At 34.5% G+C, this 16,224-nt stretch overlaps 1 protein-coding gene across 8 annotated transcripts in view; it reads right to left on the minus strand.

Moving 5' to 3' along the window:
- The window catches only part of WDFY3 (WD repeat and FYVE domain containing 3), a 298,737-nt gene that overhangs the window by 51,828 nt on the left and 230,685 nt on the right, over positions 1-16,224 (minus strand). For 6 of the 8 annotated variants that reach the window (XM_063663839.1, XM_054484306.2, XM_063663843.1 and 3 more), the window contains 7 exons: positions 15,849-15,958; positions 14,001-14,183; positions 12,984-13,141; positions 11,832-11,909; positions 10,172-10,399; positions 3,683-3,733; positions 1,239-1,407 (listed from right to left, as the gene is read on the minus strand). In XM_063663839.1, the coding sequence (XP_063519909.1) occupies positions 1,239-1,407; positions 3,683-3,733; positions 10,172-10,399; positions 11,832-11,909; positions 12,984-13,141; positions 14,001-14,183; positions 15,849-15,958 (977 nt within the window). The remainder of the gene's footprint in view (positions 1-1,238; positions 1,408-3,682; positions 3,734-10,171; positions 10,400-11,831; positions 11,910-12,983; positions 13,142-14,000; positions 14,184-15,848; positions 15,959-16,224) is intronic. The other 2 variants (XM_063663844.1, XM_063663842.1) reach the window with 1 other exon arrangement.

The following is a 16,224-nucleotide window of genomic DNA, read 5'->3' on the forward strand; positions in this document are numbered from 1 at the left end:
ATCTCTGTTCAACTACGAACAGTTTCAGTGATTTTATGAAAATGTTGGATCAATTATAAAATGTTAATAAGTCATAGTCATCACATGAGAGAACAGGTATGTCATAACAACAGGAGAAACTGATCACAATCTCAATAGTGTTTTTTGTTGACACAGTCATATACTATCAGTTTTTAAAACAATCTGAAACTCATTTTTAATTTATTAACTCATTAAAACTCATTTTTAATTTATTAGTTTTTAATTTTAAAACTTTTACTTAAAATCTTAATTTACACTTTAGGGCTTTATAGACTATGCAAAGACTTTTGAATTTGTGGTGAATCAGAGGCTTAAAAAGATTAAAACAATGGATTGATTTACTTACTCAGTTGAACTGACTGAATCCTCATTCTGTGCTAGTCGTGTGTCAAAATTTATAAAGTGAGAAAAAAAAATCTGTCTTTGAGAAAAACTCATAAATTAGAAAGTGGAAACATACAGCAGTGAAAAATCACTGAAACTGCTATAATGGATATGAGCGAACTACTATCAGTAAACAGAGGAGTTGGAAAAGACTTTAGAGAAGGATGATTTTATATATGACCAGTGAGTTTAAGACTGAGTAGGATGTGTGAAGGTAGGGATAATGGAGAAGCTGTAGAAAAGAAGAAACCATTTCAGGCTGAGGGCACCACATGTAAAAGTACAGAATCCGAAAGTCTATGGACATTGTAGTCCAATTCATCATCTACTCAGCTCCTAAAGTTTAGATTTGGGATAATCTCTCTCATCTCATAGGAAGAAAGACCATTATTCCTTACTATTGGCTAATATGCACTAATGACAGGTTTAGTACTTATTTTAATTTCATAAATATTCATTTAGTTATTAAGCCCTTAACTTAAAATATCAAGTGCCAAGGCTCATGTTCTCAATACCTCCTGATGCTGTGTCATGAAAAAATACATATGTATATTTAAAAAACTAAATATTAAGTGCCACTGAGAATTCTGAGAAATACAATTAAAAAACCATTAAGCCAATGGGCACGTGACATTCATTTGTAGGCAATAAACAAGAGCAAGTCGTTTTAGTTCTGACAAAGAATCAGTCTTTAAGAAGGGTGAGATGCTAAAATGTGTATGGATATTTTTAAAGTTGGCCCTACTATTTACAGTTGCTCAAATTTTTGTATGAATTCAAATACAAGAATGTTCCAAAATCACTTTTAATCAAAATCAAAAAGGCAGGCTGACCTTTGACTTTAGCAATAGTGTCTTCCCCATGCTCTGGTTCTTGCTGAGCAGCTTCGCCTTCTGAACTCTCCACAATGGCGTCTTGGACAATGGCGGGATTGCCAGAGGCCAGTCGCATGTAGTACTCTTTACTGTCATAACTTACAGCTCTTCTGTATCGAGCAGGTTTCTAAGAAATGACAAAAGAAAATGACTCCGATAACTATCACCAAGAATTAAAACATAATATTCTTGAGGGAAGGTACGGTGCCAAGGTGTGTTACCTTTTTAAAGGGGCTTTTCATAGACTGTATGTGTATACACAGTAAATCCACACTTTTGGGTTAAGTTTCTCTATTTTAAAATTCCATTGATTTTTTAAAAGACATACATAAAACAACAATATTAGCAGCTTGGTTCTTCCTGAAATAATCTCTAGCCAAAAAATGTTTCTGTGTTAGTGCAGTGTGTCTTCTTTGGTGTATGAGAAAACCTCCCCATCCGGTAAAGAGAATGATCACTGTTGAAGAGCATCGAGCTGCAAAGAGCCTGTCTAGTCTGTGAGGTGCCTGGAACTTCACTTCCACCCCAAGTGAAGTAATTAGGTCAGGCCTAAAGGTCCACACACTCAGAATAATCGGTGTGAGTGTGTAGTTCAAATACTTGGAGGTAGAGACTCAACTGGCCTATTCTTTCCTATATTCCCAGGTTTCACTGAGAATGGCCAAAACCTTCTTCAGATCCTTCTGAGAGTCCTGACCCAAAAAGGAATCAAGAAGTTTTATGCCAGGTGACACTCTGGTTAGCTTGTCACTGCAAGCTGCTATCTTCAATTTGCTCATTCTCATTGTCTGTTGTGTAAAGGAATATGATCCATAACTAACTCAACTAAATGAGTATTTGATATACTCATTCTTAATGAACATACAGCAGTCCATTTTGAAGAAGAAATTAATTACCTAGAAACATAAGGATTTGATGTTTTAGAACATGATACATGAACATTTCTTTTCCTGATTAGTCTTTATTCTCAAAACAGGTTCTCCAACTGACTTAAATTGTTTTCCCCTTAAAATCACAGAAGATGAGAAACTAAGATCTAAAATATCCTATAAAATATCAGGCAGAGGGAAAAGTTTGTATGTATATAGGTTCCTCGGATTGGAATTAGACCCAGACTATGGATTAATAATTTTAAAAAGATGAAATCTGAAATATGCTTTAAAACCTTCCCCTTCTAAATATGACTTTACTTTCCTATAAACAAGAATATATAATTTTAAAAATTTTACTACTTGTCTACTCTTCAAACTCAAATAATCAATATGCATAATTTACAACAATGCCCTTTTCAAGCAACATTTTTTTAAAGTGATTTCCAACTAAAGCGGAAAACAAGTGTCCTTTGGGTGAGACATGTAGAATGAGATACTGAACCAAATTTTAGATAAAAAGATAACTAAGTCAAGCCGCATTAACCTTCTTTAACTTCAGGTACAGAGCAAGGAAATAAAGAGAGTTGCCAGTGAACTGAGGAATGATATACAGCAAATGGAGACTGAAAATATTACTTGACATAGCAAAGTATTAAAATGATGTAAAATAATATTACAATTTGGAGGAACTGATGGGTAAAAAAACAAGAACACTGCACTATTTTTGAAAATGAAAGGAAGGTCGTAGATTTTGTACCATAAAAATTCTTTTGTGTGAGGTATTTTCAACTCAAAATTGCTAATATTTAAAAAGATAAAAGCATAGTCAGTGATGGGCAAGACAATGAATTAATAGATGAGGGACAGCATCTACTTGATTACTGACTTCATGTACAGATTTAAAATTGACCTAAAAGAATTTTTTTAAAATATTTTGATATACATTTCTGTGTTCTAAAAAACTACATTTTTTATTAAATTATGTACTTTCATCTTTCTGGAATACAAAAACGATAATTAACTTTTCTACTAATTAAAATAAATTTGTATTTTAAAAAGTGATCACACACTCTTTGTTTCCATTCGTTCTGATTGAAAAAAATAATTTTAAAAGAGGAGACACTGTTGCATTCTCAAAATACACACTTTAGTATTTAGAAGAATTAAATGAGTAACTGAAAAGTTGAAGATGCCAGGCTGCCCATTACTAACATGCCTCATAATTTGTTAGTTTATGTGTGAAGCAATAGATGTTTTTATAGTGAGAGCAGTGAAAACTCAGTCTGTTAGTGAGTGGCATATAAATCCTAAAAAGAGATAGTTAGAAAAAGCTGAGAAACAGTAGAACAACATCTCTCAGCCTGAATGAAACCAACTGTTCAACTCTAAGGAACTTATAGGAAGAACAAATTGAAAGCCAATCTTTTAAGTTAGTCTAGTCTACCATGCACTTAAAAAAATAAAACCAGAAAACAAAAAACAAAACCTTTACAAGTAGTTTACATTCTTTTACTGTAATTTGTGTTTTACCTTTTGAGGAATATCATCGGGTGTCTCAGGCTGTTTACTTGGGATCTCAGACTGAAAACAGGGTATTAAGTATAGACATATCAGAAAAAAAAAAACAAAGAAGAACATAAAAATAAAATTTTTCTTGAGGATTGTATGAAATATGAAAGATGTAGTTACTCAAACAAAATTAACATGATAGCCTAAGCAGCTTAAATAATCACTAAGCATCTTGTGGTTACTGTCTCACAGATCAAAAGCAGTTTTAAGTAAAGCTTAAATACGGCAAACATCTCAGTGCTATTGAACAGGACAAACTCTTACAAATCACACAGGCAAAACTTCAGCACAGGCTGCCATTGACTTGGATGATTTACAGGCAACTCTTTACACTGTTTAAAAAAAAAAAACAGAAAACAAACCTGAAATCAGGATAATAGAACCTAATGCTAGCAAGCATCTTCCATCTTCCTTTCCCTGGGGTTATCCCTAAATCTGTGTTGTAACGGGGCAAATGGCTGATTTAAGCTATCATTTACAATACTCCATACCACAGACATCATTCTCTTTAAGAATCCTCCTTTAAAGCATAAGGACCTACTTCCTTCACTACCTTTACCATCCCAGAAAGGGTGAAAGCAGAGGGTAGACTGGATCATCAGCCCCCAGATCAGAAGCTTTTCTAGAGTACTTTTAAAAGAATTAGGTAATGGCTTTATATTTTATTTTCAGAATAAAATCCTGGTTAATAAGAAGGCAATTCTGTTGAGCTGCAGCACGTGGCTTCATGTAAGCACACAGGTAGCTACAGACAATAATGCAACCAAAAACCACTTCCGAATTTCCTTCCTGTTCATGGTTTATATCTGGTGATGACTTCTGGTACTTTTCCCTATAGTAAACATGAGCAGGCAAAATGTCTTCACAAATGTTTGCTTACCAAGGCAAAACCATGGCCCACTAGGCATACTTACAAATACTTCACATGGTTTTAGTGATTCTTTCTTTTTAAAAGCAAACTTGTAAAGGTATATCTTATATTGAAAAATAATATTTAACATCTAATCAATGTTCTTTATCTTGGTAGGGATTTAGATGATAAAAGTATAATGTATATATTTGTTAAAACTCACTGACTAGACCATAATAAAATAAAAGTATTTTAATGGCAAGAACAGATCAGGAAATCCAACATTAAAAAAAGGAAGAAAAAAAAATCACTGAACGGTACACTTCAGATTTGTATATTTCAATGTACATAAAATTTCCTTCAGGAAAAAAAGAATTGTAAACAAATACTGAACTCATAATATGCACATGAAAGTGAAGAAAACGGATTCTTCAACCCGCTCTGAAATTCACAAAACAAAACAAAACAAAACAAACAAACAAAAGCGAGATAGGACCAGGAGCGGTGGCTCACACCTATAATCCCAGCACTTTGGGAGGCTGAGGTGGGTGGATTGCTTGAGCTCAGGAGTTCAAGACCAGCCTGGGCAACATAGAAAATCCCCCACCTCTACCAAAAAATCCAAAAATAGCCTGGCGTAGTGGTGCATGCCTGTAATCCCAGCTGCTTGGGAGGCTGAAGCGAGAGAATTACTTGAGCCCAGGAGGTCGAGGCTGCAGTGAGCCAAGATCGCCACTGCACTCCAGCCTGGGCAACAGAGCGATAACTTGTCTTAAAACAAATGAATAAAAAAATAAGATAGACTGTTGGATAGATATGCAACAAATAAATACAACAAAACAGACCAATTACCAATGTCACACCTAACTGTGACATTCACTATATATACTCCTAGCCAGGATGTAGGCAGGGTCTACTAAGTATACCCTTATATTTTTCCTGGCACCATATGATACAGTGTCGATTTAATACATATTTGCTCACTGATTGATTAACCGGTTCTTATTTTACTAAAAGGCCCAGCACTCAATAGTAAATATGTTATACCAATAATTTTAGCATTATTTTGGCTTCCTTTTATTTAAAAAAGCATTAAGTTATTACTATAATTCTTTACATAGAAACCTGCATTTTTCAAAGTCAGAATTTCTAGCAAATAATGTTATAGTCCTTTTACTTCAAATTTTTCTATAAAGCTGGCAACGAAATTTGCTAAATGAGCTGCTTAGTTTCTGCGAGTCTTGTGACATGTATACATTATATAAAAATATATATTGAGGCAGCCACAAGAAACTCTCCTAGTTAGAAAAGGAACCTAAAAGTTGACTAGCTTCCTGCCCCGAGTAACCCCAAATTAATAGGCAGACAAACTCTTCACCGTAATGAACTTTGCAAAGAATAGTAAATGTGTTTGAGATTATTATTCTTTAAAAATAAGGGAATTACAGAATTAAAGCCTAGTTAATATTTGAACATAATTTTTTTAAAATGGCAAAATATACATTATTTTCCTCCCTTAGGATTCAGAGGAACAACCAGATTTTGAATTTTCAGCATATCCCAGGCTTACATCTTACACTATCTATAATATTTGTTTAAAATACACAATTATAGTATAATTCATTTGCTTTAATTATGAAAATTACTCCCCAAGGAAGGTTACTGTGTGAAGAGTATAAATCGTTTTTATGTGAGAATACAGAATTTTCCATATGTACTTAATTTTTCTCAAGATATTAATAATTATTACTATTTTTATTACAATAATTATAACTGATAAACTATCAATGCTTTAAAGTCTGAATATGTTCCGTATTCTATACACAAACATCCAATTTAAAATCAATAAATAAAATTCAAAACTTATACTAGGTAAGCTATTTGTTATACAGCATGTGACATTATCAAAGTTTAAGAAATAAAACTTTAATGAGTAAAAAAAAAAAAATCACCTGATTTATTTCTAACAAATCAAAGACTTTAAAACAAGAAATTAACTTTTAATCACCACTGTATTCTTCAGCTTAAGGGACAGGACAAAAAAAGGAAATGTTACTGAGAAATAATAATTATTTTAATCAATAAGGCAAAAGATCAAATCCATTTGCCCTTGCACCAGGTAAAGTCTCTTTTAAATATCAAGAGGCTTCAAAAGCAACTTTAGGTTGGCACAAACCTATTATATCACAAAAAGTACTGACTATATTAAACATGTATGCAAGAAGGGCAACAAATTCATGGAAGTTTAAAGGAAAGAACTGATTGATCTCTAACTCTGGGAGGCAATATTTTTTAATACAGATCACGGCAGAGGTGGATTTACTATGAAGTTAAGGTGGTTTAAACTTTAGTGGCCTTCACTTCCATTGAGTCCCTTTCAAAACCCTGGAAACAAAGCCCTACTAATTTTATATTCATAATTTTTACTCTTTTTCTTATAAAGCCCTCTCCTAAACTGCATAAACTACAGGGCCCATAAAATTGGATTCGAGGACATTTTAGTAGAAAAGTTTTAGATTTAGGAAAATTCTATAGAATGCTAAAGAGAAAGAAAAGGAAAAACGTCTATAACTTAGGGAAGACAAGAGTGCTGGCAGTTCATTCACTCAATATTCACTAAGTCTTAGGCACTTTGTTAGCACTAGAGAGATAAAACCTAATACGGAATACATTCACTATCAATGGATAATGTCACAAAATGGGCAAACATTAGAATCTTTTCTTTTTCAAAGTGATTCAACTAGGGGACTGTTGAACTATACTCCTACCTTACTACACTACTTAGCAGCTGCAGCCTAGAAGGGGTTCCTTAACTACTCTAGGTTTCAGTTTCTCATCTGTAAAACTGGGATAACAATATTAACTGTACTTCAGAGGGTTGTTATGAGACTGAAACAAAATGCATTCAAACTGCTCTGTAGAGCATCTAGCTCAGGAGTGTCCAATCTTTTTGCTTCCTAGGCCATATTGAAAGAAAAATTGTCTTGGGCCACACATAAAATATACTAAGACTAACAACAGCTGATGAGCTTAAAAAAAAAAAAACTCTCTCTCTGTTTTCTTTTTTTTAGATGGAGTTTTGCTCTTGTTGCCCAGCCTAGAGTGCAATGGCGTGATCTTGGCTCACCGCAACCTCCACCTCCCTGATTCAAGCCATTCTGTCTCAGCCTCCTGAGTAGCTGGGATTACAGGCATGTGCCACCACACTTGGCTAATTTTCTATTTTTAGCAGAGACGGGGTTTCTCCATGTTGGTCAGGATGGTTTCGAACTCCCGACCTCAGGTGATCCGCCTGCCTCGGCCTCCCAAAGTGCTGGGATTACAGGCTTGAGCCACTGCGCCTGGCAAAAGTCTCATTATGCTTTAAGAAAGTTTATGAATTTGTGTTGGGTCGCATTCAAAGCCATCCTGGGCCATATGTGACCCGTGGGCCTCGGACTGGACAAGCTTGCTCCAGCTCATTGTGCTTTGTAAATATTAGCTCCTCTTTTTTGACTTGATGGTAGAATTCAGTGGGATAACAGATATTACCACTTTTTGAAAATTTGTTTTTAACACTGCCAGAATGCATATTCCAAAAGATACAAGTTGACATTTAATGGCATTTCAAATTTACAAAAGATGTGAACTACTAAAACCAAAATAAAAATTATTTCAGAAAATTTCATCATAGCAGATTAATCCTGACCTTGATTTGTGCATGAACTATGCAGTATGAATTCTACATTCTGTAACTGTCTCTCCTTCCTGCTTTGTCCTTTTAGGTGAAAGTATCTCCAACATTTCTCAACTGTCTAGTATTTTCCAATATGTAACCCACCTGTTAAAAAAATAAGTTCCATCTGGTGCATACTCATTTATGAGAGTGTCTGTTTCGATTTCACAGGCTGGTGAATTCCTTTGCCTAGGTAAAATGCTGATGATACTACGGTTGTAGGTGTGAACTCTTAATAGGGTACTTTGTTTTTATCTGATATAGAAGTTTAAATACACTTTTGTAAACAAATGACATTATTACAAGGAAGGAAAGGAGTACAGATAAAAAATATTATGGTTATTGTAAAAATAATTCAAAAGTATATGCCTCAGTTAAATCTAAACAGTGAGTTGGCCATATATTTGGGAGAGCATATTTATATTTTAGTATTCTTGAATGGATTCAATTTAAGCATTGACTCAATAAGAAATATTTTATCAAATTGCTAATGGCTTAAATTCTTAATAGATTGTTAGGGAAAAAAGATTAAGAACTGAAAGGTCATATTGTCGCTTTGCTGCAAAAATATGGGTGGATTACCTTTTTTACACAGTGCTCCAGAATTAGAAATTATAGTGCTTTAAGGCACAGCTGCATCAAGTATGGCATTCTTGCAGAATTGAATAGCTTTGAGAAAAGTAGACTTTAGAGAGCTATTTTCCAAAATCTTAATAACTATCAGCAGGAGCTAAGACCTACGTATATTATTATTTTAAAAATTTTACTGTTAATTGACAAATTGTAATTGTTTATGGTGTACAAAGTAATGCTATATGTATATGGTTTGAATGATTAAATCAAGCTAATTAATATATTCAACGTCTCAAATACTTAACAATTTTTGTGCCAAGAACATTTGAAATGTACTCTCTTAGCAATTTTGAAATGTACAATAGATTATTATCAAGTATAGTCACTATGGAATGTAATAGATCTCAAAAAATGTATTCCTCCTGTTTATCTGACTGTACCCTTTGACCAACATCTCCCTATTCCCCTCATTTCTCGGCCTCTGGAAACCTTCATTCTACTCTGTTTCTGAGTTTGATTGTTTTAGATGCCCCATATAAGTGAGATGGATCATGTAGTATTTGTCCTTCTGTACCTTACTTATTTCATGTAACATAATGTCCTCCAGGTTCTTATACGTTGTTACAAATGACAGGCTTTTCTTATTTTTTTAAGGCTGAATACTATTCCATTATGTATACACAGCATATTTTCTTTATCTATTACTCTGCTGATAGACACTTAAGTTGATGCTAAGATCTATATTAGCATCAGGACTGGGGTTAAACCAATCAGTACAAGATAAATGGAGCCAGGGTGTTTGTCAGAGAAAAACAAGAGGCATTGGAACAATTCAAGCTGCCTCACCTTATACGATCAGAGCCACTTAGAAGATTCATGTGTTGTAATATACAGTGCTTATTCTGGACCAGACACTATTCTAAGTACTTAACTAATTTTAATGAACTTAATCCTCCTAACAGTCCTATGAGGTGGAACTATTATTTGCTCCAATTCAGGCATAACAAAATGAAAACTCAGAGAGGTTTAATGACCCGTAACCCAGCTATAATAGCAAAGTGGCAGAGTCAGGTCTTAAATTTGGGCAGTCTGGCTCTGGAGTCTGTAATCTAAACCTCTTTATTATGATGTCTCCTTCTTGCACTGTTGCATCTTTTCACTCCACCTCCACTCTGAAGTTATCAATTTAATGGAGTTTGTTGAATTTTTAAAATGAGCTATTTGAGGTAATTGACTAAACAGAGAAAAATGCTTACAGAGGAAAATAAAAACTTGAAAGAGCCATTGTGATCACTGAATTCTGCATACTCACCGCCACATTTGTCTCTTGCTCAGTTTCTGGCACGTAAGGGTAATGGTTATAAAACATATCGTTTCGCACCATCTTTTTCCTCATCCTGCAGGGCCCTTCCGTCATCTCCAGCATCCACTTGTCGAGGTGGGAGCCGATGGGAGGGCCCCACAGCCCCCGCTCCCGCAACAGCTCGCACTCGATCTGACACCACTCTTCTGTCACGTACTTCAGGGCATTCTGCTGACGCTGACAGGAAAGAGTCCAGGTCGGTTTTCAAGCAAAAGCAGGAGTAACAGTAACAAGTCTACAAGTCACTGAAAATCAAGTTATTATTTGGAAACAAACACAATCCACACCGTTTCAGTTAACATTATAAAAGTAAAATTACATTTGTTTATGGTTAAAGTAAGAGGGTTTGTTGTAGAAGGTGGACTTCTTAAAGCATCAAGTAAATGACAGACACGTATAGGATAGAGTGTGCAATATAGTGAAACAGAGTTGAAAGAAGTTTGTTTCTCTGGCACAGGAAAGATGGTAATATTACTATGAAAATGTATTGAAACTGTTAGCCCTATGTGCGTTAATAAATATATATGGTAATTTAAGGATACACCAAACTGTAAAATAGCTACCACAACATGTACGGGGGATATTCTAGGAAATCAGATGAAGAAAAAGTGCCAACAGGCTTGATTATTGGTGAACTAGGTAAACATTTCCAAAGATTTTAGATGAAGAATATAAACATGCAGCACTAAGAGGAAACTTGATGTTCATACAAAAATCAAAGGGAAACCATTTTCTCCTGGCCACTGAGATAGATCCAAACCATTTTTTAAATGGAAATTATGACACAGTACAAGTTCTTATCTATCAAATGACAAATATATAACATTTCAACAGCAGACAGTGACAAATAACTTGCCCAATGATTCATGGAATATAAGTATATACAATTTAAATCTAAAAATAAAGATTTCTAAAATATAACTGACAGTAAAGATTACTGAGTGAATAATTAAAAAATTATCTATCACAGTAGTACTTATATGTTCTTTGGTTGGGGAAACTAAGGATCTAGTGTTACATCCATAAAATATTAGCAGTTAACCATTCAGAAACCTTTAATAGATCCAAAATAGCTAATCTGAGAATAAAATATTTAAGATAAGCTTTTGAGTAATTATGAATTTACCAAGAGAATTTCAATAAATTTTTTTTTCACTGACATAATCACCAAGCACTTGTAGTGTAGTAAAAAATAATTTCATTCAATCTTGTAATTTTTTACAATTTTAAGAGACTTCTCAGAGACTTTGATGCGTATTTTCACAATCTCCTTGTTAAAAGCCTGAAAAAGAAGGCTCATTCTTACATTTTTATTTTTATTAGGAACAAAGATATGTAACATATCAGTAGTGAATGTCAACAGAATTCAGCTGGGCTCATTTTCAGTTAGTTGCTTTTTGAAACACAGTTTGTTGACAGAAGATTAAAATTTTCCATCCTAAAATCAGTAGCCAAAGTAGCTGATGGCAGGGATAATTAAAACCATCATCTGATGATGAATGTAGTCCAGCAAGTACCTTAAAATGGGCAGAAAGATACCAGGACAAACAGAGACCTTTCACATACAAAAAATGTAAAACAAACCATTATGATGATTATAACTCCTTACCTCCTGATATTCTTTATATTGTGTATCTACTAAGTCACGAACAACAGCAATGTGAGTAAACATCCACTGCGAAATCTCCTAACAATGGATGGAAAAAGAGTCTTAATATTTCATGGATTTCTGGAAAAACATAGTTAATTACCCTTGAAATTAATGCTAAATAATTGGTTAAAATTCTGCCAAAAGCACCAAAACAGAAAACTAAAACAAAAAATTCGGAATGAATTATATGCTTGTGTGATGGACACAGATCTGCATGCTCTCCCACCCCCCAAGCCCCTTCAAGGAAGGGCTTGCTGCCCACGTTTCTGGGCTGCTGTCAATACCCTCAGGGATGGCCTTAGCTGCAGAGGGCCGACTGGGTGCCCCACATCCAACGCTCTAGGGGTAGGAAGACTCACACATTTCAGCTTAATGGAGGTCAATTATAAGAGGGTATTCTGTCCTCAAAGCTCCACTTAGTTTGGCTGAGGCTGTCACTAGACCAGCACCGCAGCCTGACTTTTCCCTACGTCCAATCCTGCTTTCTTCTTCCTTCCACAGGTATTGATCCCAAGGGCACCCCCTAATATACATTATGCACACTAAACTCCATCTCAGAGTTTGCTTCCTAGAAAACCTAACCTGATGCATGAGATGGCTGACACATACTATTTCTCTCAGACCCTTTTCATAGCTGCCACTTAGATTCTGGGATGGTGAAGGAAGCAGGATGAGGAAGAAGTTAATGCTGGAGGCAGATGAGCTTTTAAAAAACTGTAGGTATACACAACAAGACTGTAAAAATTAAAAAAGGCTTGTTCGGCTATTGCCTTAAAATTTATATAATTATTAGTAATAACATTATTGAAAGCTGGGAAAATTGAGAGAAAATTATCCATAGTCTGATCATATATTAATCTCTAAATCTCATCTTATATCCAGTTATAAAATGGGTATAAGTAAATAGCACTCACATATAATTTTATCATAAGAAAATGAGAGAAATTCCCATAGTCTGGATTACTTCTATCTCTATTCTAAAGCAAAAATACAGAAAAGTTTCATTTCCAATCAATTGCTTGTACATGTTAAGTATATTATATAAAATACTACAACTAAACCCTGAAATATAAATTTCTAATAATATCATCAATGAAACTAAAAAAGTACCTGGGTAGAAAGACTGTGTTTATTAAGACCACTTTCTTTTCGATTCCTTCTTGATCCTGTTAACTTGGAAAGACCAAAGCCACTGCTGACACGGGATAATTTGGACTGTGTGGTGGGCGCTAAAGCTTCTCCTCGACTTATGCATTTCTTTTCATGGGCTATTAAAAAATAAAATTAGATTATTTTATAATTTCTCCATGTATTTATGAGTCTTACTTTAAAAACTTTCATATCTGGTTATAAACTACAACCCTGTAGTTAACAAAAGCAGCACATATTACAGATGCAGATATTACATTCAGATATCACAAATTTATTTATTGGTAATCTTAAGGATGATTGCTCGCAAATTGTTGTATTAGCTGAACTGATGGTTGGTTGAAAGATCACAGCTCTGTAATAACATGCAAATTTAACTATAACAAGTTTCTATATTAATAATTCATAATCACCTAATTAAAATCTTTGGTGTTGGGTATACTTCGCAACTTAGAAACGTTTTGGATTTTTAAAAGGCTATACAGCTTATACACTGTAGATTATATAATGCCACCAGAGAATCTAAGGTAATAAGCTATAATTTAATACGTCAATATTACTGCAACAAAATGTATGAATATTCCCATACCAAGTAGGACAAAGAAAGATAAATTAGGTTCTGTTATAAAGTCAGTTTTGGCACCAAATTAATGAAAAAACAGAGCTTTTTGAATTTCAAAATTATAGTTAAGGGATTGTGGACCTGTAGCCAAGACAGTGACCATACTAGAGCTATTAGCAATGTATTACATTCTGAATGCATAAACGCCTGATGTACGACATACCTCAGATATTAAAAAAAAAAAAATCAAAGAAAAGTAAGATCTCAGTATAATCATTCTAGAATGGTTGTTATATTGATTTTAAGGATGACTTTGTAGTATCCTTTTGGGAATGCTGTAGTCACATATTTAAAGTATACCCATATATGATAGCCACATGTAAATCTCCTGGTTGTCTGATCTCTGTAGGCCTTACCCAAATGATTCTGCCAGCACTTCAGGGCAGCTTCTTCAATGAGTGGCCTTGCTGTAGCTATGTCCACGTGGCCCCTTTCATTCACAGGTAGAGTTACTTTGAAAAGTTCCTCTAAGACTTGTTTCTTACTATGTATCAGTTCAGTCCAAACTCTGTTGACAGCTTTTATGAGAAGCTGACGCCCTAATAAACAAACAAACAAAAAAGTAAGCAAATGATCAAAACACAGTATAAAGTTAGTTTTTATTTTTCTTCATGTTTACATGTGGGAATTTCGACTACAGTATTTAATGTAAAAAAAAAAAAAAAGCTCATGTATCTAGCTCAGTGAAAAGGTTATTTAGACAACTAAAACTGTGGTTGCCTATTTAGAAAACATTTAAAAAACTTTATATTCATACAAAAGAACATTTTTATTTATAAAATTGGAAATTATATATATGTAATTAACTAACTTTTTCTAGATTAAAAACTTATCCCCCATTTAAAAGTAATTTTTAAATCTGAATGTTTAAGGTGAGTTCAAAACTAAGTTAGTATTCTTGAATATTTTGCACAAGAATAGAAATATTTTGAAAAGACTTTTACTATGAAATTCATTCTTGCTTTGGATTCCTTGTTTGTATGCCTGACTCCTCCTCCAGACCAGTCGGCCCTCAGCAATCACCTGAGGGCCTGTGATAACAAGCTGCTAGTCCTCACCCCAGGGTTTCTGATTCTGATTCAGTAGGTCAGAGTAGGGCAACAGAATCTGCTTTTCTACCAAGTTCCCAAATGATATTGATGTTGCTATTCTGAGGACCTTGCTATGAGAACCAATGCCAGTTCCTCAGGGGGTGAAAATAATAACCGCACCTTTGGTGTTTAGGGTTCAAAACATTTTGGTGAAAGAACAGAGAATAAATTCATGTTTAAATGAAGGAATGAAATTAAAATGAGTGCTGGGCTTCTCAATAATGAAGCCATATGTAAAACTATCGCACAGTATTTCTGGAGAGACAAATACCACCAGAGTGATTTCTCTTTATCACTAAACATGTGGAAATAAGAAATCAATCCATACAAAGACTTCAATATGCAATCCTTACAGGATCAGTGGGAAAACCAGATTGAAAAAAAAAGAGAGGGGCTGGGCACGGTAGCTCACAGCTGTAATCCCAGCACTTTGGGAGGCCAAGGCCAGTGGATCACTTCAGGTCAGGAGGTTGAGACCAGTCTGGCCAACACGGTGAAATCCTGTCTCTACTAAAAATACAAAAAAAATTAGCAAATTAAAAATACAAAAAAAATTAGGCGTGGTGATGGGCACCCGTAGTCCCAGCTATTTAGGAGGCTGAGACATGAGAATCACTTGAATCCGAAAGGTAAAGGTTGTAGTGAGCTGAAATAGTGCCACTGCACTCCACTGTGAGCAACTGAGCAAGATTTTGTTTTTTTAAAAAAAAAAAAAGAGAGAGAGTATAAAGAAGAATAAAAAATAGCACTATTGATAACCTGTCTCAAGCAATATTAGCCTACTCTAATGTGATATGCCTGGCATTACCATTGGGCAGTTCTCTTTATAGTTAATTCCAAGGTAGTATTTGTACTTCTACTTAAGCAAATGTAAATATTAATACCACCACCAAATCTCACAGTGTTACTAAGAAATGATAAGCTTAGCAATATTACTGGTTAGTGCTTTACTGTTATTGGCATGAGGAGACTCTTTGTCTATGTATAGGTTGCCCTACTGGGAGAGTTGCTATCAATGCTGGCAGTTTCTGAAGCCAATTTGTTGGTTATGTCTTAAAAACTGGAGATAAAACAACCACAAAATTTAAAAACATCCCAAGTCAAGGCAATTACCTTCACTAATATCTTGGCTGTAACTACCATCTGGTTCAATGTCCGAGGGGATCATAATGTGCCATGTGGTCATGCGGGCTTCTGCTTCCAGTCCAAATCCATCCACGTTGCTGAAAAATTCCAGTCAGTTTAAATTTTATGAAGGAAATGATTAGCTGAAGACTACAGTAACTAAGAATTACTCTATTTCCATTACCAGCAGACACTGAATGTCTACTCAGCAGATGCACAGAATAGAATTCTAGTTTGCCAGGAAGATGCCATTTTTAAGAGGTGATCAAATAAATCAACCTGACTAAATGTAATTAGACTAATCTATAGCATCAAGATTATTACCTTAACATTTAACATGCGTTTTCATTATTGTGAACATTTT

This window comes from Pongo pygmaeus, chromosome 3, assembly GCF_028885625.2.
Source record: "Pongo pygmaeus isolate AG05252 chromosome 3, NHGRI_mPonPyg2-v2.0_pri, whole genome shotgun sequence".
NCBI lineage: Eukaryota > Metazoa > Chordata > Mammalia > Primates > Hominidae > Pongo > Pongo pygmaeus.